The 26,446-nt window shown below is 48.9% G+C and overlaps 1 protein-coding gene across 1 annotated transcript in view; it reads right to left on the bottom strand.

Moving 5' to 3' along the window:
- LOC119445317 (venom metalloproteinase antarease-like TpachMP_B) overlaps positions 1 to 26,446 on the bottom strand; it is a 141,005-nt gene that overhangs the window by 17,118 nt on the left and 97,441 nt on the right. Inside the window, exons 5-6 of the mRNA XM_037709631.2 lie at positions 23,369 to 23,509; positions 21,367 to 21,517 (exon numbers count right to left, since the gene is read on the bottom strand). Coding sequence (XP_037565559.2) covers positions 21,367 to 21,517; positions 23,369 to 23,509 — 292 coding nt within the window. The remainder of the gene's footprint in view (positions 1 to 21,366; positions 21,518 to 23,368; positions 23,510 to 26,446) is intronic.

Genomic DNA, 26,446 nt, shown 5'->3' with positions numbered 1-26,446 from the left:
AAATCCGGAGCGCCTGGGCCTGCACACTTTGTATAGTACGTAGGCTTGTTGTACTTGCGTTAGTCAATGCTGGCAAGCTGTACCACAAGAAGCCGAGAAAAAGTACTCTATATAATCGAAGCATAGCGCTTGTCGACATTCCCCAGGTCTTTCCAGCGAAGAATTTCAAAGGGTCACAGACGCCTGTCAACCGTTTTTTCATGTACAATACATGGGGGCTCCATGAAACGTCTCTGTCAATAATGACACCCAGGAATTTATATGACCGTACAAATGGTATCATCTGACCATTGATTAACACACTGTAATGCGTCATAGGCTTACGCGTAAATGCCACAAGTGCACATTTGTCAGATGAAATCTCCAGGCCTTGATTTCGGAGATAGTGTGCAGTCTGAGTGGCAGCTTTTTGGAGCCTGGCGCGCAGCTGTAGGCGTGTCACTCCGGACGCCCAAACGCATATGTCATCCGCGTACATTGATAATTTAACTGTGTTTGGAAGGTGATGAAGGAGACCAATCAGCGTAAGGTTAAAGAACGTAGGGCTCAGTACGCCACCTTGGGGGACGCCACAGTAGGTGTAATGCAAAGAAGTGCGGCCGTCCTCGGTGCTCACAAAGAAAGATCGCATAGCGAGATAGCTATGAATCCATCGGAACATCCGACCACCGAGGCCTATCTCTTCGAGAGCGGCGAGGATGGATTCATGTGTAACGTTGTCGTACGCACCTTTGACGTCGAGGAACAAAGAAGCGCACAGACGTTTACACCCTTTTTGGTGCTGAACACAGGTAACCAGGTCGACGACATTATCAATCGACGAGCGGCCGCGTCGGAATCCTGCCATGGCATCTGGGTAGACGTTATGGTATTCCAAGTACCACTCCAAGCGTCCGAGGATCATCCGCTCCATCACTTTTCCCACGCAGCTCGCCAATGCAATCGGGCGATACGAAGAAAGCTCCAACGTGGACTTTCCAGCCTTCAGTAGCGGAACTATGCGACTAGTCTTCCAGCTTGTGGGAAGTGTGCCAGCTCGCCAGGATTCATTATAGATTTCAAGAAGAACACTCCTCGCCCGCTCACCCAGATGACACAGAGCTCTGTAAGAAATTCCGTCAGGTCCGGGTGACGACGTGTGTCTGCACAAAGCTAGCGCCGCCTTGAGTCCATGGATTGAAAATGGAAGATCCATGCGGGGGTCACGTGGTGGCGGGAAGCTGCTGAAACGTGAGAAGTTGTTAGAAGCTGTGTGCTGCCCGGATAATCTGGCACAGAGGTCTTCTGCGACATCAATATCTGGTCGTTGTTGGAAGAGGGCCAGAGCCTTGAATGGAGACTGTTGTACGGGTGGCGTCCTGAGCCCTCGCACCGTCCTCCATAAGTGCGATAGGGGCTTGCGAGGGTCCAACGATTCACAGAAAGCAGTCCAGCGTTGTGACTCTAGCTTATCTAACCGGCGCTGGATCTTCTTTTGTAGGCGTCTAGCGGTCCGTAGATCGTCCATTGACTTCGTGCGTCGGTATCTACGTTCGGCACGTCGCCGTATAGCTCGAAGTCGCTCTAATTCTACGTCAAATTCAGTGAATTTCGAAGAGCGCATTAGAGTACGTGTACTGTCTTGCACTGTGGTTTTGATTATTTCTTCCAAATTATGTAATAAATTACCTTGACATTGGTCTTCAATAACAGCCTGGAATTTGGGCCAGTCCACTCTTCCGATGGTATCACTTGATTTCGACGACGACAGTCCTCTGATCTTGACATATGTGGGAATATGGTCACTCCCGTGCGTTTCAATGTCCGTAAACCATCCTGTACGCCTGACGAGACTTCGTGATACGAAGGCCAAGTCAAGACAGCTGCTGTATGTGCAGCCGCGTAACAAAAGTAGGACTGCCGTCATTTAAAACCCAGAGCTCGTTGTCGGAGGCGAATGATACCAAGGCTCTGCCTTTCGCGTTGATTTTCGTACTTCCCCAGATTGTATGATGTGCGTTGAAGTCCCCGATGATAATCGATGGATCAGGCGTTGCTGACAGGATATCTCGTAATCTGTTGGAGTCAAATCTACTTGATGGTGATAGGTACGCACCAACAACAGTGACGGTAAGTCTTTTCTTCTTTACTGTGAAGCATACGTATTGGTTATCGTCATGAGGTGGCACAGGTTGAAGAATGTAAGTGAGGTCACGGCGAATAAACACCATAACCTTGCTTTTTTCACCACTAGTTGATGACATAAATGATTCATAGCCGGATAGCCTGATTGAGTTCGATAAATTCGGCTCACAGATGATGATGATGGGAAACCTGTTGGCGTACACGAACCGTCGGAAATCGGCGATGCGCGATCGTAGTCCCCGGGCATTCCACTGGAAGATTGCTGCTTTTCGGACCTCCTCTCGAAAAGACAGCTGCTGGTGAGCCATGATTTACTCAAGGGCTGCCAGTACCGGACTTAGTGTGTCCAGTACTTGCAGTGCACTTTTGGCTGACGTTGTGTGCATGTTGCTCAGCAACACGCGAATGGCATTCATTAAGGATCGCAGTAGCGATACCACTTGCTGATCTGTATGTCGCACCTCATCCGATGGAGCAGCTTGCTGTACTGGATGAGGCACTTGCTGCTGCTTATCAATAGGTCGTGTACTTGGAAGCGGTGGCCATTCATCTGTAGAGAGACGTCTCGTAGTTTTCTGTCGTCCTGTGTCAGCGTTTGCTGCGCTGGGAACTGCAGGTGACTTTGTTACTTTAAGAGGTAACGCATTTTTCGAAGCTGGCGCAGTCCTACGTGAGGACCGTCGGCGGCGGCGGCGTCTACGTCGCACTGTTTCAGCGGCCTCCTTGTGGGTGGAACTGTCCCGAACCATTTGTTTGAGCACAGAACGTTCCTTCCTAATCTTGGGGCAGTCTTTGGATGAAGCACTGTGAGCGCCTTGACAGTTAGGGCACTTCAAAACAGTCGCATTACAGTTTTGTTCTGAGTGTGGCTCGGCGCATCGGGGACATGTGGCTGAATTCGTGCAAACGCCCTTCACATGGCCGATCCTCTGGCAGTTATAACATTGCAGCGGTTTTGGAACAAATGGTCGAACCGGGTGGCGGAAGTGGCCAACCTTCACGTAGGAAGGAAGGCAATCACCCTTGAACGTTAATTTCACACAACGTGTCTTGTCAAGACGGCCAACGTGCACAATAACGTTGCTCTCACCACGGTGGAAGAATATTTAGGTGCTGACACTGCGCGCGAGCGAGCGTCCAGATTATGTTCGGCCGCGCGCGGGCGCACCGAGTAGCTCTGCTGCGAGCAGATAGAGGGCGCCGCGGCCAGCGGTCCCAGCTTAGCGGCGCCGGCGGCTTGGCATTCCTCTGCCTCCGCTAAATTTTCGTTCATAGTGGAGTGAGTAAATCTCAAAGCGCAAAAAAAAATCGTCATTTCACATTAAAGTGATAAGTCTACCAGGCTTCGCTAACATGAAGGTTCCTTGTGCAGGGCGTGGATGACGTGAACACGAATCAATCGGGCAGCACTCAAAGCCCACTGAAGTTACCCTCGCGCGCACAATTTGTTTCGTCCGGTCTAGCCGTTCATCCAAGCATAAAAAACTGAGTGTTAGCCCACGTGCTACCCCCTCGATCAGAAGAAAATAGTGACTGCACCAGAAAATGTATTTCATGCTTATCGCTGCTTCCATTCACACTCAGAAAACCGTTCAATCATCGTTGCGCGAATTCAATGTGGCCGCGATATAAATTAAGAAATGAAACGGCGCAAGCTTGCGATATGCAATGCACTAGAGCAAAGTGGCTGTTCATGGCTAGAACTTAAGATGAGAATGCACATCAACTACTCTTTCAAATGGAAATTTATTAGGCGGGACGAAGGCAGGCGTCTATCTTGAATTAGAGCATCACTACCACAGTTTACTGATGAAAACCTGAGCAAATGCCTTTTTTTATTCCAATTCCACTTAACATAGACCTTGTATATTATTCATTGGGCTTTCGTCCATTGAGGACTGAGTGGCTCTTGCAAGATCTAAAAAAAGAGGACTTTCTTTTTCTGAAATTGCATATGAGAATGTGCCAATGTAAGCGTGTTTGACAATGAATGCTACAGCCTGTCCTCAAATACACTTACACCCACCACACAATAATCCCATATACCTTTTTTTTGCATAGACACAATACGAAAAAACTTGTGCATGAAGCAGCTCGATAATTTTAATAGGTAATAACCATCCCAGAAGCTGGCGGTCTCATACACTCCCACAATAGAAAAATGTTGTATAAAAACATGCAAGCGTGTAATATACACCGCACGCGCATTGTAAAAAAAATCAGTAGCCAGTATGGAACAAATTTGAAAATCAGGCACACATATGCACAAAAAACAGCAGTATTTTACAGGGTGCACAAATATTTCAAACTATGCAAATGTCACGTAGCTGGACAGAACCATAGTAATGTTGTTGCCGTCCCTTGGAGATACTCAGTTATATTTTACATTCCACCAAATTAGATAATTTGTTTTATTTATTGATCAACTGCTCAATTATTATAATTAAATTAAAAGTGTCAATGAGAAAATTGTAGAGCAACATGAAAGATTCCCGATACAGCTTTCTATTGCTCAATACGCGCTACGTAGAAGTGTTTTTCCGAGCATGAAAGAAGCTCACGAATACACGCAAAGTGCCTCGAGCGGCCAGTCGCGCGGCAATATTTCTGTATTCGCGGGTTTCGTTCACGCTTGGAAAACACTTTTATGAATCACGAATTGAGCAACAGAAATTTATATTGGGAGTTTTCCACGCTGCTGTACAATTCTCTCGTTCACACTCTTTATCCAATTATAGCATTAAAAAAGTTGATTAATCAATTAAGAAAATAATTATGTAATTAAGCGGAATAAAAAATAATCTGAATGTCTCCAAGCGACTGGCAGACAAAATTACCTTGGTTCTGTCCAGCTACATGACATTTACATATTTCAAATCTTGGTGCATGATAGTAAACCACCCAGTATATATCTTGTACATGCAACAAAATTTGCACAAACTACTGCGGCACACAGGAGGTTCTCTCTTCCGCAGCGGCTTTCGAGGTTTATTTGACCGTGTGAGGTTCTTTGGACAGTTTGGAAATAAGGTGGGAATCCTTTTATCGAGCGCTCCGCGTAATATTGCCACGTGTCTAGCGCGTTGATGACGACGACATAAGACACATCGGAACTTATGAAAAACATGGCAAGAAGAAGAAGAAGCAGTGACTAGCGCGCGGTATTTTAAAACCGTCTGTTCTTGTTACTGCTTCTGCCGACAAGTGCGTTTCGTTTGGCCCTCGAGCTTTCGACGTCGTGACAATATGCCATCGATATCGTATCCTCTGAAAAATGGCTGGTGCAGACATGGTCGGTAGGCGTTAGAGTTCGGTCTGCCCTCAGATTTGCACGGCGCCACTGCTCTAGACAACCACTGTCGGACGGCGCTTTCAATAAAAGCATACGCTCCGCACAAGTCAGGTATCCAGAATTGCAGTTCGGAACGAAGCACTTTCTAGCCATTTCAAACGCCCCTGAGAAGGCCAGTGCCACCTTCGTTGAGGGCCCGTGGCGACAATACCCAAGCACAACCTCATGAAACGAACGCGAACAAAAATCGTGCCTTCAAAACAGCGCAACCGCACATGCAAGCAGGAAGACGAAGCAGCGGCAGCACGCGCCTTGCCGCCCAGGCAGGGACCGCATACCGCAGCGCCCTCTACGACGGCGCCGAACCAGCTGCAACCAAGCCGAACATAATCTGGACGCGAGCGAGCGGCGCTTTCGCGCGCGTTGGGGGGAGAGTGTCAGCACCTCTCCTTATTCTTACACCGTGCTCTCACTTGCTGGTTTTATGAGCACTGGAAGGTCTGTGTCAGGGATCTCAATGTCAATGTCATAAATGACTCCTGCAATGATGGTACCATCCGCTGGGACAATGGATCGAACCCTTATGTTGCCTAGCTGCGTTATACGCTGCAGAGGGCTCAGCGCACTCGTGGTCATCACGTCGACGGCTAAGATGTTTTTCCGCGTGTTTATCCTCACATCCTTGATCTCGTTTGGTACAGTGTTCTCAAGAAACAAAGACAGTGCTTGCCTGTTGAGGACGCGCAGATTGTCTGTCGACTGCTCTGGCACAAACAGGACGGTATGAGGCCATCGTTGAGGTGCAGTTTTTACGGTGAACGAACTTGACACCGAAGATGCATTGACGATCCTTCGCTTGGCTTTACGGTGCAAGACAGGTTCAAAGCCGTCTTGCGATGACTCGTCAGCAGATGCGGAGTACAGTTCAGTGTCCTCGCTGTCGCTAGATGTATTTCCGCGCTTCCTCGAAGCGATTCCCGTTGATGAACCGGAACCGGACGGGGCCTCGGGAGGTTGCACAGCCATCACCGCGAGATGTGGGGCGGCAGGCCCCACAAAACCAGTGAAAAGTCCAGAAAAGCAGAGAGACGGGCAGGTTGTGTTCCACAAAGAAGCACTTCGTCGTCGTCCATCTTTTTTTCTCATAACTTCTCTATCTACGTTATACCGCTACCTATGTCTGTAACGCATACGGTCGTATAAATTTCTTCCCCGCTTTTGTTCACTCTAAGCGGCTCTTGCTTATATCGACTGCTGACCGGTTGATGCTTCCGTCCACTTTAAATCCAAGCGCTTCTGAAAGGTGTCATCCAGGTCTCACTGGGTGAATCCCTTCGCATTACATTAGGAAGTGCTGAGCGGTCCCCGGTTTTTTGCTGCAGCGTACACAGGCCTCATCTTGCGGCGAATATTTGCTATGGTATGTTTTAGCCCTTAGGCAACCAGTCCGAGCTTGAAATATCAAGACACGGCCCTCTGTAGTATGGAACAGTTTTTGCCTTCCAAATTCTTTATTCCCATTCTTGTACACCTCTATGGTGTTTTTGTTTCCATTCTTTGCATCCAATTCACTGTCTCTATTTTTCACACTTTCTGTATGATGACTCCTGGTTATATATTTACACTTTAAATTACCCTGTACTTGGTTGCCAACTTTATTGACCTCTTCCTCCATTCTCTGTCCACGTTTTTCACGTACAGGTACTTGTGCACTTTAACCGCCCATTTATTTTCATCTATGTTCCTGAGTCTTTCTTCAAATCTCATTTTGCTCTGCGCTTCGCTGACTTCGAAAAAGGCCCAACCTATGCCACCCTGCACGGCTTCATTTGTGGTTTTACCGTGGGCTCCCAAAACTAAACAGCCTACCGATATTTGAATCATTTCCCACCGCGACAAGATATCCGCTTTGAAGGAGAGAATGACATTTGCGAACGTTAGCGCTGGCCCCATTACTCGTTTCCAGATTCCACGCACCACCTCATACTTAAGAACGTGTAGCATTGCGGCCTTGGTGTCATGCGCAGTACTGCCTGTGGCAAGGTATAAATATGGTCACATTCTTCTCGCAATAAACTGTTCATAGTTTGCGCTTCGTGACTGTAAAACGCGTTCCTCCTTTTGTTCACGTTGTTTGCGCGCAATGCTACACCTTCTTATGAAAAACCAACAAGCCCAAGTGGAAACCCTACTACACCTGATCCTTATTATTGTGGCCCCACAGTGCTCTGTGTTTCACTATTGCTGCATCCCCTTTATTTTCAGATTGTCTTAGTGGGTGCTTGAGTAAGTCTTTTCTGCGTTTATGTATACGTGGAGGTACTTATATCGCTTGACCTGCTGTTGAACTGATATCACGTAATTACTCGTTTCTTCATTAAAAATCAAAATTCCCGATTTCTTTGTGCTAAACGTAAGGCCGAGACTTGTCGCTGCCTTCCCACAGTTATTCTCAAGTGTCTGTATGTCTCTTTTATTGTCCGCTAGTAGTACTATGTCGTCCGCATACATCTGTCCAGGGATCTTCTGTTGCACCGTTTGTCTATTAGGCATATAGGAAAAATCAAACCCTGATTCACTGTTTCCAGTCGTCTTTGCATGCCCTTCACGTAAAGCGTGAACAACAATGGAGACACAGGACATCATTGCTTCAGTCCTCGGTGAATTTCCACTACTTGATTACATTTTCGGCTATCCCATACAATTTGTACTCTTATGTCTCTATATATTATAAGACCGAGACCAACCAAGCTGTCGAGCGCTTTTTATTCCAAAAAGGAAACGCCCCAGCTCATGCGCGAAGAAGTAGAAGAACAGGGAAGATGATGATGGCTATCTAGAAATGAAAACGACGAAGTACGATAATAGTGCTTACACGAACTTTCCCCCTTAATCCACCCATTTCTTGGCCAATCCCCCTCCGTGGGTAGGAGCCACAGGCGTGATAGGCTACAACAACAACAACAACAACTTCCCCCCGTCATGGAAGCGGGCAGCCTGGCCGCAGATTAGAGATTATCTAAACGGGGAGTGAAGGGCTTCATCCGCGAGGCGTGAACAATTTCGGCATTCCAGCGGCGCCGGTCAGTGACGGAGTGTACTGGGCGCACAAGATAGTTCACTGTAGATTTTTGCTGCACAATGGTGTATGGGCCAATGTAGCGTTATAGGAACTTCTCACAGAGGGCTGGAGTTCGGACTGGAGTTCAAAGTAGGTCTTGGTCTCCAGGGTGAAAATGGAGGCCACGGCGTTTGTTGTCGCAGTGACGTTTGCGTTCAGCTTGGGTAGCTTCCGTGCTTTGCCGGGCGATCTGACGGCAATGTGCAACTCGGGCAGCAAAATCTTCTGGAAGGGACGCGTTAGGCGAAGAAGGTGCTAAAAAGAATTCTCTGTCGAATACGTACCCTTCACCTGCCCGCCTCCACCTTATATTCCCTGAAGTTTACAGTACCCCCAACTGCCGGTGCTGTGGCAGTCATCCGGCTACGCTTGCGCATATGCTGTGGGAGTGCCCAGCACAGTACGCACAAATTAACACCACGACCCTCTCGTCGAGGTTGCGTGAGGCTCTGCGGAGCTCCGCCCTCGACGACCAAACCTGGGTGACCCAGCACGCCCGTGAGGCGGCGGCGAGGCAAGCCCTTGACGTCCCCTCATGGGAGGCTTAGGCCCGGCCATCATAAAGTGCTGGTTCCACAATAAAAGTTTATTCCTCCTCCTCGAATAGGGTGGAAGGAGATCTGCCATATACAAGGAAGAAAGGGCTGTAACCGGTAGTCCGTTGAAGAGCAGTATTATATGCGAATGTCACAAAAGGAAGAACTTTATACCAGTCAGCGTGGTCAGGACGGATGTACATGGAAATCATGTCAGACAGCCTACGGTGGAAGCGCTCAGGGAGGCCATTGATTTGCGGATGATAGGTAGAAGTAGATTTGTGCATGGTATCAGTGGCCCGAAAAACTTCCTCGACAACTTGGGAAATAAACGCCCTGCCATGGTCACTCAGAAGAACACGAGGAACCCCCTGGCGCAAGACGATGGAGCGCAAGAAAAAGTCAGCGACCTCAGACGCGGTACCGAGTCGCAGAGGCGCAGTCTCGGCATATCTTGTTAAAAGGTCGACCGAAGTGACAATCCAACGGTGACCGGAGGGTGTCAAAGGCAAGGGACCATATAAATCAATGCGAACAAATTCAAAAGGTGCGTCCGGGCAAGGGAGAGGTTGTAGTAAACCGGCAGGAGGGGATGTCGAGCGTTTTCGGTGCTGACATGACGCACAAGAGGCAATGTATTTGGCCACCGTTGTGGATAGGCCAGGCCAGAAGCAGCGGGTTTTGATGCGGTCGTAAGTCTTGTGGAAGTCTAAGTGGCCAGCCAACGCGTCGTCATGAAGTGCCTCTAATACTCGCAGGCGAAGGCAGCGAGGTAGAACTTGGACCCACCGGTGACCCGTTGGGTGATAAACGTAGTGGTGTAGCACGCCACCTTGCAGGCGGAATTGTCGAAGTTGGCGTCGCAAGCGGCTGTTGGGTGGTTCGGCGAACCCACTAAGGCGATCCAATGAGAGTTCGACAGTAGGAGTCGGCCCGCTGAAGCAAGACGAAATCAGAGCGTGATGAAAGCGTAACTAGGTCCAGGGGCGTTATCGAGAGCTGGTGTGAGGCAACTGTAGCGTCGAAACGACGTGGTGGGGTAGACGACGGCGCGTTACCGGGAGATAGCGAGAGGGGGCAGCGAGACAATGCGTCTGCATCATGATGACTTTTTCCAGAGTTGTACGTTATTGTAAAGTCATATTCCTGCAAACGGAGTATCCAGCGTCCTAAGCGTCCTGACATGTTTTTCATTGATGACAGCCAACACAAAGCATCAGTCGGTGACGATGGTGAATTGGCGGCCGTAAAATTATGGGCGAAATTTCTCAATCGACCAAACGATGGCCAGGCACTCTTGCTCTCTAATGGTGTAGTATCAGCTCAGGCCCACGGCATCCTGGACTAGGGACGCCGCCCACCTCGGACGATCTTACCGTCTGCTCATCTCTAAATAAAGTTTATTCCTCCTCCTCCTCCGCTCAGCTGGAGAAAGTGTTCGGATGGCATATGCGATGAATTGCTCTTTAGAGGCTGCATTACGTTGCAGAAGTACTGCGCCAATACCTTGTGCGCTTGCGTCACTGTGGAGTATGGTGGGGGCTCGATCATCGAAGTGGCGAAGCACTGGTCCGGAAGTAAGATGTTGCTTAAGAGCTTTAAAAGCCGACTCGCATTCGTTAGTCCATGTGAAAGAGGCACCGGTAACCAGTAGCTTGTGTAGAGGAGCTGCTATGGCAGCAAAGTTGCGTATACATCGACGAAAATATGACGCCAAGCCAAGGAAACTACGTAGATCTTTCTGATGCTGGGGGCGAAGAAAGTGGAGAACAGCACTAATCGTTCCGGGGTCTGGCTGGATGCCATCTTTTGAGAGGACGTGGCCCAATACTTTTATGGTCTTGCTTGCAAACTTGCATTTTTTGTATTGATCTGGAGACCAGCATTTGCAAGGCACTTGAGAACTTCGTCTCATCGAGGAAGATGTTGGCTGAAGTTAAACGAAAAGATGACAATATCGTCCAGATAACACAGGCAGGTCTTCCATTTTAGTCCACGAAGTACGTTATCTATCATGCGCTCAAATGTAACGGGAGCGTTACAAAGGCCAAAAGGCATCCCGTTAAATTCATAAAGTCCGTCTGGTGTAGCGAATGCGATCTTTTCTTTCTCAGTCTCTTTCATCAGAATTTGCCAATAGCCTGATCGAAGACCAAGGCTTGAGAAATACTCCGCCCCTTGCAGTTGTCAAAAGCGTCGTAAATTCGAGGTATTGGATATACGTCCTTGCGTGTGATCTCATTGAGCCCTCGATAATCGACGCAAAAGCGAACGGAGCCATCTTTTTTTCTTTACCAGAACCACGGGAGAAGGCCAGGAGATATATGAAGGTTGTATTATCTTCCGCGCAAGCATGTCAGCAAGCTGTTGTTCTATGCTCCTCCGTTCGGACGGCGAGACACGAGAGGGGCGTCGTTGTATGATAGCGGAACCATCGGTTTTGATGCGGTGTGTAGCCACAGAAGTTTGACTCAACACAGGGGAACAGCTATCGAAACAGGCTTTGTGCTTCGCCGAGACCGCCACTAAGGCTTCGGACTGCGCGGCGGTTAGGTCAGAACCAAGAACGGCTGGGGGAGGGAAAGAATCATCCAAACCTGAGGTTGGTGCTGGCGAGGAAGAAGGGCAAAGCGTGACTATAGAGTTAGGTTGAGTGTCAGCGAGGGTTGCCACAGTCATCCCTTTGGGCAGCATCACAGGATCTGGGGTCGTGTTGCAGGCAGACAGAAGGGCGCGGTCACGTGAAAACCGGACGAGACAGGCGGCAATGAGGATTCCACGAGAAGTACAGCGGGAAGAAGGGGCGACTAGAGCGTCTCCGTCGGTGATCTGGCTGGATGTTACGGCTAGAACGTCTCCGTGACCAGGACGCAGGACGTAGTCTACAGCAATGGCCAAGTTCGCGCATGAAGGTGAAGAGTCCGTAACAGGTGCAAGCGCTGTATCCGTGATATGGACAACTTCCTCTCTACATGAAATGACGGCTGAAGCAGAATGTAGGAAGTCCCAACCCAGGATAAGTTCATGGATACACGTTGGAAGGACGATAAACTCAATGTGGTGGCGAATGCCGTCGATGAGAACACGAGCAGTACACTGTCCGTCGGGGTGAATGAAGGCATTATCAGCACCACGCAAAATAGGTCCAAGATAAGGGGTTTTTACTTTCCGGAACCGTGAACACAGATCACTATACGTTCGCGCCTTCCTCTCTGGCCGCACTGCCTCCTTGCATATTGATCAGCTCAGCACACCCCCTTATACACTCGGCGAGTTCGGAACCCCTCAAGGCGCGGTTCTCTCCCCACTTCTATTAAATTGCTCTCATCCCCTTAGCCCGGAAACTCAATGTCATCCCCCACCTAAAGGATACCCTGTACGCTGATGATTTTACCACATGGACCAGTCATGGATCTGACGGGGAAATTGAGGAAACTCTACAATTAGCAGCCGACACCATGTCCGCTCAAGCATCATCTATCGGCCTCGAGTGTTCCCCCTCTAAGTCCGCGCCCCTCCTAATTATACCAAAATATGCCGCTAACTCGCTCATCCAAATCACTTTACAAGGATCCCCTATCCCCCTCACTCCCACCCTGTGCATCCTTGGCCTTTATCTGCAGGTTTCCGGACGCAATGATCATACTCTTAAAACACTCAAGACCTCCACGCAATCACTGTTGCCGCTTCTACGCCGCGTATCTTCCCTGCACAAGGGCTTAGATGAAGCACACAACATGAAAGTTGTACATGCTTTTACGCTTATCCGCATTCTGTACGCCACCCCAATCTTAAGCTGAACCGCACGGAAACCGAGCGCGTGAACGCCATGATCCGCCTTGCGACTAAGGCAGCCATAAACCTACCCCTTAGACGTAGCACAGAGAAACTCCTTGCACGAGGAATGCATAACACGCTTCCTGAACTAGTTGAGGCGCATCTTCAGACTCAGTACTTAAGACTTGCCGCGAGCGCCACTGGGCGCCATATCCTCGCCTCCCTTCGCATCAACATACCTGCTAATCAGTCAACCCTTATAGCCATTCCTCGACACATCCATACCACCCTCGTAGTTAAACCCCTCCCTCAAAACGTCCATCCCCAGCATCACATCTCTCGCAGCGTAGCTCGCGCAAATGCCCTCCACAAGTATTACGTAGAAGCCGAGAACGCCATTTGGGTAGACGCCGCATGTTCAACGCATGAAGCTGTAGTAGTTGCTTACAACCCAACCCTACCCAAACCTCTAACTCACCATCTTTCTTCGGGCTCTACACCTGAGGAGGCAGAGGAGACCGCCATCGCCTTAGCCCTTGCACATTCGGATGCTGAATAGATCTTTAGCGATTCCAAGACTACTCTGTCGAACTTTTTCAGAGGCGGGATTCACACCCCTGCCTGGCACTTGTTGAACACCCCCACCCTGAATTTAGCACGCAGGGTAGAGTTCCGGTTTGTGCCGGCTCACTCTGGGAACCCCGGAAACGAGGCTGCCGATAAATTGGCCCGAAGTTTGATTTGCCAGGCCCATGGACTGCAGGACAGCCTCGATCCGGGCTTCTCGAGAGAGCGGGTGCACAGCTTGGCAGAACTCACGCCAGTACCCAGTTTGGACCATCGGACTTGCCATCCTCCCCACCCCTCCCTTACCCACTCCCAACAGATCCTCTAGAGACGCCTCCAGACCCGCTCTCTCCCATCCCCTCAGCTGCTATCATACTACTGTGGCACCTCCCCTACATGCTTCATATGCCGCGACCATAACGCCACACTCTCCCACATCCTTTTTGGCTGCCCTGATGATCCTCCCCCACAGGGACAGCTCGCCATCTCAAGCTGGGAGGACTGGGAGGTCCTGCTCTCGTCTACAGACCCGACATCGCAGCTTGCTGCGGTGTCTCGGGCTGCCGGCGTCATGAACAAAAAATTACACCATCTTCCCGTAGGGGAACCCTGAGTAGTATGCGAAGCAGCCATGGGGTCGACTCAAGTTCCCATTAGTTTTCAGTTCGGCCTGTCGCCGCTGCCGCTTCGTGGCAGCGGCTCGAGCCCTCTTCTCCGCGGCGCTGTCCACGGCGCTGACACTGGCCTTGACGCTGGCGCTGTCCGTGGCACTCATCGCGGCGTTGCGGGAGGAGAATGAGAGGAAGAAGTGAATGATGATGAGTGGGCGAAGCACCTGGGGATCATTCGGGCAAAACGCCGGAAGCGTTCTCCGGAACCGGAAGCGGAACCGGAAGTGGAACCGGAAGCGGAAACGGAATTGGACGCCGCACGGCGGAGGGAGGGAGTGACATAGCCCCAAGCATAAGATGCTTCGCATCTAAAGGAACATGACCGTCTCGACGTAGTGTGCAACCGTGTGGTGGTCCAGGGACTTAGAGGAGTCGAAACTCACTTGATACAAGTAAAGTTTTTCTGTCTGTCTGTCTGTTGGGTGGGATAGGAGTTGCGCTGCGCTGTCTCCCGCAGCTCTTCTCTACTAATGAATGGTTTGAGGGGTGCAGGGAGGGGGGAGATTTGATGGGGCATTGCCACATGATGTGGGAGCGATCTGCTGTCAGGACCGGGCAGAAGCGACACCTGGCTGTCGGGTATGTTACAGGAAAAAATAAGTGCGCGGGGTAAGAAAAATAGGGCAAGCTCGCACTCGGTCGTGCAAAGCTTAGGCACAGCGAAACTTACTGGCTGCTACTGCTAGGTATTAACTTGGTTTAACTTAACTACGCATGTAGGGAAGGTATTCTCGAGCGATTATTTTCGGAAGTACCTTCCCTGTCGCGATATTTTGCGTGACTAGCGCTGGACGCGTCGGCTCCTACGTGCGACAGCGTTCCTGGCATGCCACAAACGCAGGCAGGCTAACGAAGGATGGCACAGTGCCAAAACAATTACGCCATCTTCCCGAGGGGAACCATGGGCTGATGCGGAGCATCGCGGTCGTTATAGCGGCGTTAATTACGTTGTTATTACGGTGTTATTAACGTTGTTAACTTGGTGTTATTACGTTTTTATTACGTGTTAACTTGCGTTGGTCACCATCACATCGCGTGAACGCCGTGCTGCTAGACGTTCTCGAACCGACGCTGCTTCACGTTGCCGAAGCTCAGGATCCGCTGCTCGACGTTCACGAACCAACGCGGATTCACGTTCTCGAAAGTCGGGTTCCACCGCTCGCTTCGTACGTTTACGTTGAACTTCACGGTCCCGAACCTCAGGTTCTGCTGCTCGACGTTCACGAACCAACGCGGCTTCCCGTTCTCGAAGCTCAGGATCCGCTGCTCGACGTTGACGTTTCGAAGCGGCTTCGCGTTCTCGAAGTGTGGAATCCGCTGCTCGACGCTGACGTTTCGAAGCGGCTTCGCGTTGGCGAACTGAATCTGGATCCGCTGCACGTCGCCGACGTTTACGTTCTGCGTCGCGAGCTCTTCTCTGCGTAGCCTTGTCTTCAGAGGTGCTCGCGGTTATGTTAATGAACCGGCTGCTGCTGTTTGAAGATGTGCCAGACAGTTCGTTGACAGATTCGTTGGCGTCCATTCAGCGCATCGGACGGCGCAGCGTGACTAAACCGAAGCAGCAACTGAGGCAGCGGCGCATGCACCGGGTTTATATAACCAGATGGCACGGAGAGGAGGAGGAGGAGAGAGAGAGGCGCGCATGCGCGCGCTATCGCACAGGTGGCGGATGAAGACACGGAGGGAGAAGCGCCTTATCGAACAGATGGCGTGGAGATGGGGAGAGGAGGAGAGAGGCGTTATCGCACAGCTGGCGTGGAGAGAATGAGGAGAGGTGCGGACGGACGCCGACGCCAACGACACCGCGGGACAGGCCGCCGCTATAAGATGCTCCGCATCTAAAACGCTGTTGATTGCCGACGCCGAACGCGTTGGAGGCTAGCCGCTCGATTTCAATCGGCCAGCTTCGCTGCGTCTTGAGCTTTCCGCGGCCTTGTTGTGTCTGGCGGTCCTTCGGGACAAAGGAGGCCGGTGCCGACTCAGACGCGCCATCCTGGCGCCCCTTTCTCGCGGCCGAGAATTCTCACCTGGGACTGAGGGATTAGCAGTTGGTCTCCAGGCTACCTCATGCGTCGCCCCTTTGGTGCGCTTCCGTGAATTACCAGCGCCGCCCGAACCACGACGAGGCCCGGCGCCGATTGCGACGCGCCAACCTGGCGCCCTTTCGAGACAGCCACCACCCTCCCTGGTTCCGCGAACTGACCGCTATGGAGAGGCGAATCTTGAAAGGGTCCAGTGTCTGGCAATCCCCGGGGAACGGCATCAACGTTCGGTTCCCAAGGTGTCAACCGCTGCCTGTGTTCGGGGGCGACATAGCTAGATTGGAGGCGGAGCCCGGCAGGAAACGACGACACATCACGTGCGGGATACGGCCACTTGATCAAAGACTATCATTGGCTCAAAGAACTAAAGTGTATTCCCTCGTCGAGTGAAAGAGGGAAACGAAAGGGATAAAACAGAGACGCTTGACCATGGAGAGACGCTCGACCATGTAGAACGCTCGGAGATGTAAACGCTACTACATGCAAATATGTTAGCACGTAGACGGCTCCAATATATGGAGCCCTTCTTGTAAAATAATGTACATTTCGTATATAAAACAGTTTTTCTAATGACCCTGGATATCTCCTCCTCTCGGCACCTGGCAAGGCACCATCCATGAAACCTTCGTGGCCGCTCGGACCTTCGGCTTACGCAACAGCCTAGTGCAAGGTTTCATTTTTTTCTCTCTTCGCTCAGCGCGCCGCCGAGAGAAGAGAGGCGAGGGTCGGAAAGGGAGGGAGCTGGCGGGGAGGAAACCGCGTGCGCATGCGCCGCGCCGCCATCCTGGTTGCCATGGCTACGGCGCGGCAGTTTCTTGATACGAAACACGAACCACACATTAGGGCTGGCTTAAACAGATTCGCTGTTAAAAGCGTGCCTAACATACACCTGTGGCATTCTTCATTGCGGTCCAGCAGAAGATGCTTTAGAGCGTGCGTCAGAGGCCGAACTAGAAAAAAAGTGCGCGCGTTCTGTTCATCTCAGTACTCATGATGATAATATCTTTTCGCGCGTCTCGGACTTTCCGCCGTCACTGCGTGTTACTTAGCATAGCTTGCAACACCGACACCTCGTTCCAATGCCGACACCGCGTTCCACCGCGTTGCAATGCCGAAAACGCGGTCCAGCTGATGATAAGTGGTTCTTGAGGGAAAGGGAAAGGTTGGCGCTATCTTCTGCAGCCCTTGAGGGAGCACGGCTCAGCTGACCCGCTCCGTGAATGCGTCTCTCTCTCTCTCTCGCTCTCATTTTGTTTATCTCTCTCCTGAGCGCCAAACCTCTTCAGCTGTTAGACTAGGAAGAGCATTGCCAAACTTTGTAGTCGCGTCGGAAAGTATGCCGGGAGGCCTCGGTGGATACCTGAATAAGGTCAACCTGTCATGTATTTTCTTGCAGGCTCGTTTTTCATTGGACTATCTTTGGACTGTGTCGCGGAAAAAAATTATACAAAGATCTGTGTGACATTGTCTTACCAGTTCCTTTGTATAGATCACAATATTGTTCCGGACCATGGGCAAACGTTCTTAAACAAGTTAAAAGCATGACTGTGCAGGAGGAGTTAAAACACTTTTCTTCAAATTGCGTACAAATACATTAGACGTGAAGACTTATTTGGAAGAAAAGGAATTTTTTGTACCTTGGGGGACTCACTGTTTCATTTGTCGGAAGCCAGAAACGATCGAGCATGTATTCCTGGATTCTTGGGAAGCATTTTTCTTCTGGTACATCTTACAACGTACTCCCAAGAAAGACCTACCTGTGGACTCTTTCGGTATACGATTTCTGCCCGTTGAAAATGAGGATGGTATTCCATATGACCTCATTATGCTCTTCGGCCTCCACAGCATTTGCCGATCTAGGATGGCAGTTCGGAACGCTAACATAGACGCGAAGCCGATAAGGCTATATTTCAAGGAAAGCATCAATAGAACTATTACTGTGTACCAGTTTCAAACTCTTGGAGCCTGAATGGCTCCCAAGAGTTGAATCATTGTTAAACATGCCCGAATATTAACGGGATAGCGCAAAGCCAGTTCCGCGAGTCTGTTCCCTCGATGTATGTTGTTGTGTAATTCAGCTGTTAAATGTGGCAATAAAGAAGAAAAAAAGGCTGTATAGCCTAGTCGTCATGAAGCTCGCCTTGGGACCGTGGGTACGCGGGTTCAAATTCCAACACGGCAAGAAAGTTCATTTCCTTTTATTTATTTTTCATTGCTGATGATGATAGCTTCTTGATACCAACCATTACTTATGGCTGGCTTAAACAGCTTCGCTGTTAAAAGTTACAGTGGCGTCTCACTTCGTGAACGCGGGTGACGCGCAAACCTGTAGGTGCTATAGCACACATGAAGCTTTAGGTCCTCAGTGGGCCTCGACGCCTAGACTGTCCGCATAGCACATCCATTTCAAGATAGAGCTCGCGCGGCCGCACCATAAGCAGCAGCCGCCGAAGTAAAGCGACCTCCCCCCCTACCTTCTGTTGGGAAGACGGCGCGCTTCCTCCCCGCTTTCCTCTCCAGCTTGCGCGCGCGAGATTGAGCGGCAATCGTCGGCTTACCGTCACACGCTTTCACTCGCACATACAGCACGTAGCGCATTCATGATACGAACCCTCCGCGCACAACAACCGTAGCAACTGTCAGAGGAGGTCCACCCAGCGCTCCTCCGCCTACCATCATCCTCCGCGAAGCTTCGCCTCTTTTTACTTCCCCGCTGCGCTCAACGCCACCTGAACTTTCCTCTAGGTGGCGTTCCTTTGCCGCGCGCTCAGCGCACTCCTTCGTGCTTTCCCCAGCGTGCTATCCTCTTCTGTACCTCCAGGCTCCTTCCTTCTTTGATTACATCGCGGCTTTACACTCTCTCGACGGCCCTCGGTGCGCCTTAGGGGGCCCTGTAGGGGGCCCCCCGCCTGCCTGCCCCTTGCGGTCCTTGCCACGGCGAGCTGCTGCCGCTGATCACTTCCACACCCTACCTGCTCTTTTTGCAAAAAGCTGCTCTTTTTGAAGAAACAATGAGTCATGGTTCAAGTGAGCGGCGGTTCTCTCTCGTTCAATGAGCCGTGACGAACCGTTCCGCCTAGAGGTGGGTCGCTCAGGAGCGAGCCGGGTCTATTGAGCCGCTCTTTTAAAGAGCGAGTGAGCCGTGGTTCAGTAAGTGATGGGCGGTTCCTTCGGAGAGAGGAAGCCGGTTCTCTCTCGTTGAGTCAGCCGTGCCGAACCGTTCCGTCAGAGCCGGGACTTCTGCTGGGTTTCGAGGTTTAGTTTTCTGAGCGACGAGTGGTTGCCGGCATGGGCATACTTGTGCTACTCGTACTCGCTCGCAGTGTGGGGTGTGCGCAGCAGTCCCTTTGGTTTTTTTTTGTGCGGCCTATGATGTGGCACCCGATGCCACCGAAGGGGGAAGTAAAGAAGCCTTAATTGTCAAAGGATGGTACCGTTCGTTGCCTGCAGCTGTTCGAACGATGTCTCACGACTCTCACCAATCGCACATCGTGCTCTGGTGCAACAACACTTCGAAGATGGTCTTCCGTGTCTTTAAATACAACAGGTGAACGCACGGTTTACGTCCTGGTCTTCGTTTGTGATAATTAGTGTAGTCATGGAAATGCGGCCCATGGCATCCACTTATGTGCATTTTCTGGGCGTATATCATTAGCACATCAGTGAAACGAGGCAAATGATCTGTTGTGCTGTAATGGAACTTCATTTCTTTTTGTTTTCTTTTTTTGTGTGGCGCATGATGGCATGATGGGCAGTATCACGCGTGCGCTCAAGCGAAAAAAAAAACGCAAAGAAAAAAAAAACGAAAGATACGTGCGGCAGTTTGTGGATCTTTCGTATGCTTTTTGTATTGTACTTCAAGAAATTATTTCGACATTAATATGAGTGAGCTGTAACGTCATGCAAAATGATAGTGAGCATGCATGAATAAATGAAGGAAGTTGAAAGATAGTGTACAAAAATTTTGCGTTCTTATTTTGACGAAAGTTGATTTTAAAGTACCACAAAAAAAGAGAAGCTCCTGTAATGATGATGAAGTTACATATTTTTTTCTGAAGAAAGTGCGTCGCATTCTGCCTGTTACAGTAACGTAAGCATTTTATCCCCAATTACAGAAAAGAAAGTTTTATTACAACAAAAAGTTCATGCTTTTCAAATATGTAAAAATATTCTCTAAACATATCGAACATACCAATAACATGGTTATTCAATTATGGATATATCGTTTTTTTTTCAAAGCCAAATAACTATAAAATATGCATAACACATGGGAAAGATTTAAATGAACCGGTGAGCCGTTCAAATGAACCGGTTCATTTCAGTGAGCTGAGCCATTCCGAGCCGCTCACTGAAGTGAGCCGTTTTGCCCATATCTAGTATTTACTCGCATAATGAACGCACTTTTTTTCACGAAAACTATGCGCAATGTTTGGGGGTGCGTTTATTGAGCGATTTGTTATCCGCGGCCACCTCTAAAAAGTCGCAGTTTCGCCCGAAAGGCGAACCATCGATTGCGATAGCAAATGCGTAGACAAGGGTTGTAGTTTTATCGGCCCTGTAAACTTGCAAAGTAATTTAACCAGCATGGTGTCAGCGTGCACAGGCAAACATGAAACAATCACACTCGATGACCGCGCACACTCACTGTCGAAACGCTGGTGTGAGGAAGCGCGAAACTGTGGTCGCGAGTATTCGTGTATTCTCGGGCTTTTTTCACGCTCGGAAAAACAATTTTATGTAACACGTGTTGAGCAACAGAAAGCTGTATCGGGAGTTTTTCATGTTTCTCTACAATTTTATCATTGACACATTTCATCTAATTAAAATACTTGAGAGGTTGATCAATTAATTAAAAATAATTATGTAATCAGGCGGAATGCAAAAAAATAATCTGAGTATCAACAAGCGATAGCAAACAACAATAGCTTGGTTCTGTCCAGGTACATGGCATTCACATATTTTTGAATCTTGGTGCATGATAATTGGGCTACCCTGTATGGCAGGCACGTGAAAAAGCGAAAATATTCATTCTAGTGTGCTTTATTTCAGTATAGATCTTGATAACAACGTCAACGATAATTGTGTATACGCGATTGAGTGGAATATTGACTTGTAGAAAATCTGTAGGTGGTATTTTTAAACATTTAGGGTGTGCATCTTGACTTGTGTCAAGGACTGAGAAACGCAGAAATTGCTAGCTTAAGTTCCTCAAGAAATAACTACGGAGATCTCATACCTTCACGTACATGACGTCAGGGTGCTTGGGAAAGTGCTGCTTACAGAAATCCCGGCCATTCATGACATCTCCTGGTAGCTTTTCGAAGAAACTAGGCAGTCGAACAAGGCGATTGTTATTGTTGCGCCGTAAACAATACGCGTCTCTGGTCCTGCGGGTAGAACAGTGTACCAGTGCAGTATAAATTATAGTTGTGGAAGTACGAGACGTTATGATCTTGGCAACTGCCACAATTTCTTGTAATTTCGCTGCAGAGCGCCGAGTGACGCAGACATCTGATTTACACGTGCAGGACACCTTGCATGTGTAAGAGAGGCAACACATGAGAGGCAACAAACCTTGGCACTCGGATCATCCCTTCACAAGACAAGTTTTATAGACTTTCAAGATGCGTTACATTTAGTGGCGATTTATAGACTCACGTTTAGTGGCGATTATAGACTCAGATTTTCAATCTAAGATGTCCCTTCTATGTCGACAATGTGTCCAGAAACAGCCCTGTCAAACCTAAAGATATCTATACAGCATAGCACTGTCCCGAGTTTAGCAAGGTGTGATCGATTGGCAAAATATATCCTACAACACCCTGACAATCATAAGACATGGCAAATTGCACTCCTACATTTTATAATTCCCGGTGCCCTTAAATTCCAACAGTTCCGTTTATTGAGCACTTATGTGCGCACGGCTTCCCACGGCTATAGTGGGCACGGCTTCGAGCAATGTATAAGTTATGGCTAGCTAGGTGGAGCAATCGCCCAAAACTATCGTAAATAAGTGAAAAAGTACAAAAAGTCATAAACATAAAACACTTAAGATAAGGAAATAGATTGCAGAGTGTGCCATACATTTAATACAGTAGATAATTGCTCAACACAGATTGTTACGTAGAAATGGTTGCACTGTGCGTTTCTATATAACATACTATTCGACGTTGTAAGCTCATACAAGGCCCTTTTGTACAGCCCTGGGTAAGATCCGCTGCCCCACAACTGCAGATCGCACAATTAGGTAAACGAGTTTTGCACACACAGTGGCAAATTACACAGGCTATTTCGCCCTGCGACATTTTCAGGTCACGCGCTTCATCCTTTCATGTGCATTGCCTTTTCGAGTAACTCTGGCAGCCAGCAGCTGTTAAATCTAACCTGTACCAGTTACCATACATTACCGATTGTGATAAATGTGTGCAACCCAAGTGATCCCAGCGGCACATACCCATAGACACGGCCCCTATTGGCCTTAAGGGACGCATATTTAGCGGCATATACCGATAAGAATGTCCCACACTTCCCAGGGACACAAGTTAGCGCCATAGAGGTTCATCGAAGACCGGCGCATACACATTGACCCTTAGGCACATACCCAGTGGCACGTACGTAGTGGCCCAAGGAGCACATACTCAATGTTATTCGGCAACGGCCCACATTTTTACATTGCACTATCTCGGAGATCGGACCCCGAGAACTGCCAGGTCATAGCCAGATTGTCGCCGTATACATCACTACATAGTCACTACAGAAACTATGGTGGAAGTCACCAAGAAGCGCTTTCCGATAAAATTTTGGCACCAAAGTGTATACGGCATACTAGGCCTGTTGTACGTGTTCAATGATGTCCGCCTCCCTGCCGGCAATGCAAGAGTGTGGCCGTTTATGAACGTTGTTCAGCTGCTGCCTTTTAACATAACTATACCTGTCGAAAATACACCTTCAACATTTCTTAAGATGAAAGCCATTACATTGTAGCGAAGCGAATGCTTCTGAGGATCTAAAAAAACAACCTTATAAAATTGCCTTATGCACTTGTACCTGAACATGTTTTCTGAACATGGCACAAATAATTTGTGCATACTTCTAACGTAGGTCTAGAAGTCACTCATTTTGGTTGTTGACGCACATTTATGAAAAGTTGTGTTTAGGGTGGCAGCGACAAGTCATAATTTCGTGTTCCTGCTGCCTTTTCGACATAAGTATTCACGATGAAAAATTTGATCACTCACCGTAAAAACGTAGTAATGGCAACAATGCTACAGTTCGAAAATGTATAGGAATTCCGTCCTCCCGCTATCGGGCTCATCAGATATCCGTCTTTTGCCAAGCAAGGAGTTGAAATACTTTGGCCATCGTGCCAAGAGCCTAATCTGAAAAGAAGGGTTTGGCGGCATATTAAAACAAGTTTTTGTATGATATATTACCGCGATAAGAATTCCGGTTGGCATAAAAGTAACTCACCGATTGCGACTAAAAGTATTGTGCTCCCGGATGGAAACAACAATGTGTACGTATTTATTACGCGTATTTATTACAACAATTCTCTAAACAAGCTGATATCAATTGCAAAGCATGTATTAACATAAGCGAAAGAATGATAAGCCGGCAAGACGTACACAAAATATAGGCAAACAACCGCTACAAGCCAGAAATGACGCTTAACATCCAAAGAATGAAAAGGTTCCAGGTGGAAATAGTCGTAGAGACGAGCGATGAAGTTCACGCCAAGGGCGGCCGATGAAAATATGAGTGGCTAAACTGTTGTAAACGTCCCGCTCGTGCGCAAGGAGTCGTGAGTACAAGTCTGGCCATGGTGGCCGCATTCCAAATTTCGTATGTTGGCGGAATGCAAATACGCTTGGGTATACCGTGCATTGGGTGCACATTAAAGAATCGCTCAGGGCCAAAATTAATCCGGAATTCCCTACTACTTCCTGCCTCATAAATATCTACATCGTGGTTTTGGCACTTAAAACCCCAACATTTATTTAGGTTTAATGTTCGGGGGCAAGCAAGGTGGACGTTTCAATGTGCTCCACACTTTGATATGATAGTGTTATCTCCGTGTCCTTGTCAAAATTACTGTCCGGCTTGATTATATAAAAAAATTTTTCGCCCGAAAGGCGATGTATCGATTGCGATAGAAAATTAGTAGAGAGCTATACAAAGCAATGATAGTAGCTTAATGAGCAGTATAAAGTTGTAAACATTCGCTTACTAACTAAATAGACAAGCACGGTGTCACGCGTTCACAGGTAAACATGAACACATATCTCTCGATGACCCGTAAACTAGCTGTGAAAACGCCCGAGTGAGAAAAAGCGCCCAGCAGCAGCGGGCAAATTCACCTTCAAGCTGTTGCTCGTCTCGCTTCAACGCGAACCAAACGTCGAAAGGACAGCGCATACGAAGCTACCGGCACTCGGCGCATGCACTTTGTCCCCATCGCAGATTGCTTTGAAGATGAGGCCCGCGCGGTCGTGCACTTCGCCCACAACACAGATTGCTTTCGAGATACGGCGCATGAGCAGCAGTCGACGGAGCAGATCCCCTCGCCGCCCCCCCCCCCCTCCTCTTTCCCCGTCGCCCCGCCGCTGTGCCTCGCGCGCTTCCGGTCTGCCTTCCTCCCTTGCGTGGGCTACATTGAGCCGCGATTGTCGGCTCACCTTCGTCCGCTTTCACTCGCACACACAGCGTACGGCGCGCGGGGACGATTTTATCACCGTTAGACTTTATACGGAACCTCATGGCGACGCCGCTGGCAGAAATGCGCTTGGAGTGTCCATATAATTGCTATCGAAATAAAATCATTACTGTATCATCACGCCGGCATCAACGGCACGGGAGGGCTGCCGGAGCTTCAGCAAAAGCTAGAGATGCACCACGCGTTCTCTGAATAAATAACATTCCTTAGCTGGCTCCGGGCTTACCAGTGTCTGGCTACATCATGTGGCGACGAGGATGGCGGCGAAGTCTTAGCTGTCACCTGCACCGAGCGAAACGCTTGGGCGTGCGGAACGGCTGAACATGTTGAAGTTTTGGGAATTCGACTCCGACGTCAAAGGCGATGACGAACACTTGAACTCGTATATATAGAGCATTTTGACCATTACTGGAAGGCAACGCATATCGAAGACGGCGACATTAAGAAGTACAATTTCGTCACTTCTTTCGCTAAACTCACCTACAAGAGCCTCAAGAACCTGCGGTTGCCTGCTAAACCGGACGACAAGTCGTTCGAGGACCTGGTGAAAGTATTGAAGGAGCACTACATGTCGGGTATCCAAGTAATAGCTCAAATGTTCAAGTTCAACGGCTAGTACTTAGCTAGAAACGGAGTCAGTCTCGTCACTTGTCGGAGAACTAAGCGACTTGGCAGCCAAGTGCGCTTTCGGAAATTTTCAGGACGACGCGCTACGCGACTGGTTCGTTGCGGGCCTGAGAAACCCGGCCATTCAGGCGACGCTGTATGAATGTCTGAAATGATTGTCTGAAACTGCTCGTGTGTTTTTGGGCGAAGACTCAGGAAGAACACGTATACTTTAGTGTGGTAATTACTCGGACACATGGCAGAAATTTGTTGCCTTGCTACTTGCTTGAAAATGTTTACCTGCTTGGCATCAAAATCCATTTTCTCTAAAACGTTCTGCAGCCGGGTTGAAGGTTTGTAAGAGTGCCTGAGAAGGAAGCTTTAGACAATCATTCTTCCGTTTAAAATGCGAAGCATTTCTTGGCGAACATTTGCCACTTTGACAGTATCTATCCATCTATCTAGCCGCCTACGTCTTCATGCTCTCATAGGTCGTTTGTTTAACGTGGTATGTACCAAAATTGGCATAGTATGACAAGAGTGAATGGCGAACATATATGATAGGTCATGATATGAATGTCATGACATGCGTGTCCTGTAAGTCCTGAAACAGGTGACTACGTCTTGGTGGTCTCATGGTCGTTTCGTTAACTTGGTTGGTACCAAAACTGGCATAGTATGACAAGAGTGCTTGGCGAACATAAATGATAGGTCATGACATGAATGTCATGTAATATTTGTCATATAGGTCATAAAACAGCCGCCTACGTCCTGGTTCTCTAATGGTCGTTTCCGTTAACTTGGTATGTACCAAAATTTGCATAGTATGACAAGAGTCTATGACTTAAACGAGAAAGTGTAAGAGTGGGGCTGAAGATTATTATGCAGAACACAAAGATAACTGTTCAATAGCCTGGTAAGGGAAACAGAATTCAGGATCGCCAGTCAGCCTCTAGAGTATTTAAAGGAGTACGTTTATCTAGGTCAATTACTCACA

This window comes from Dermacentor silvarum, chromosome 3 (genome assembly GCF_013339745.2).
Source record: "Dermacentor silvarum isolate Dsil-2018 chromosome 3, BIME_Dsil_1.4, whole genome shotgun sequence".
Taxonomy (NCBI): domain Eukaryota; kingdom Metazoa; phylum Arthropoda; class Arachnida; order Ixodida; family Ixodidae; genus Dermacentor; species Dermacentor silvarum.
This window is presented reverse-complemented; position numbering and strand designations above follow the sequence as displayed.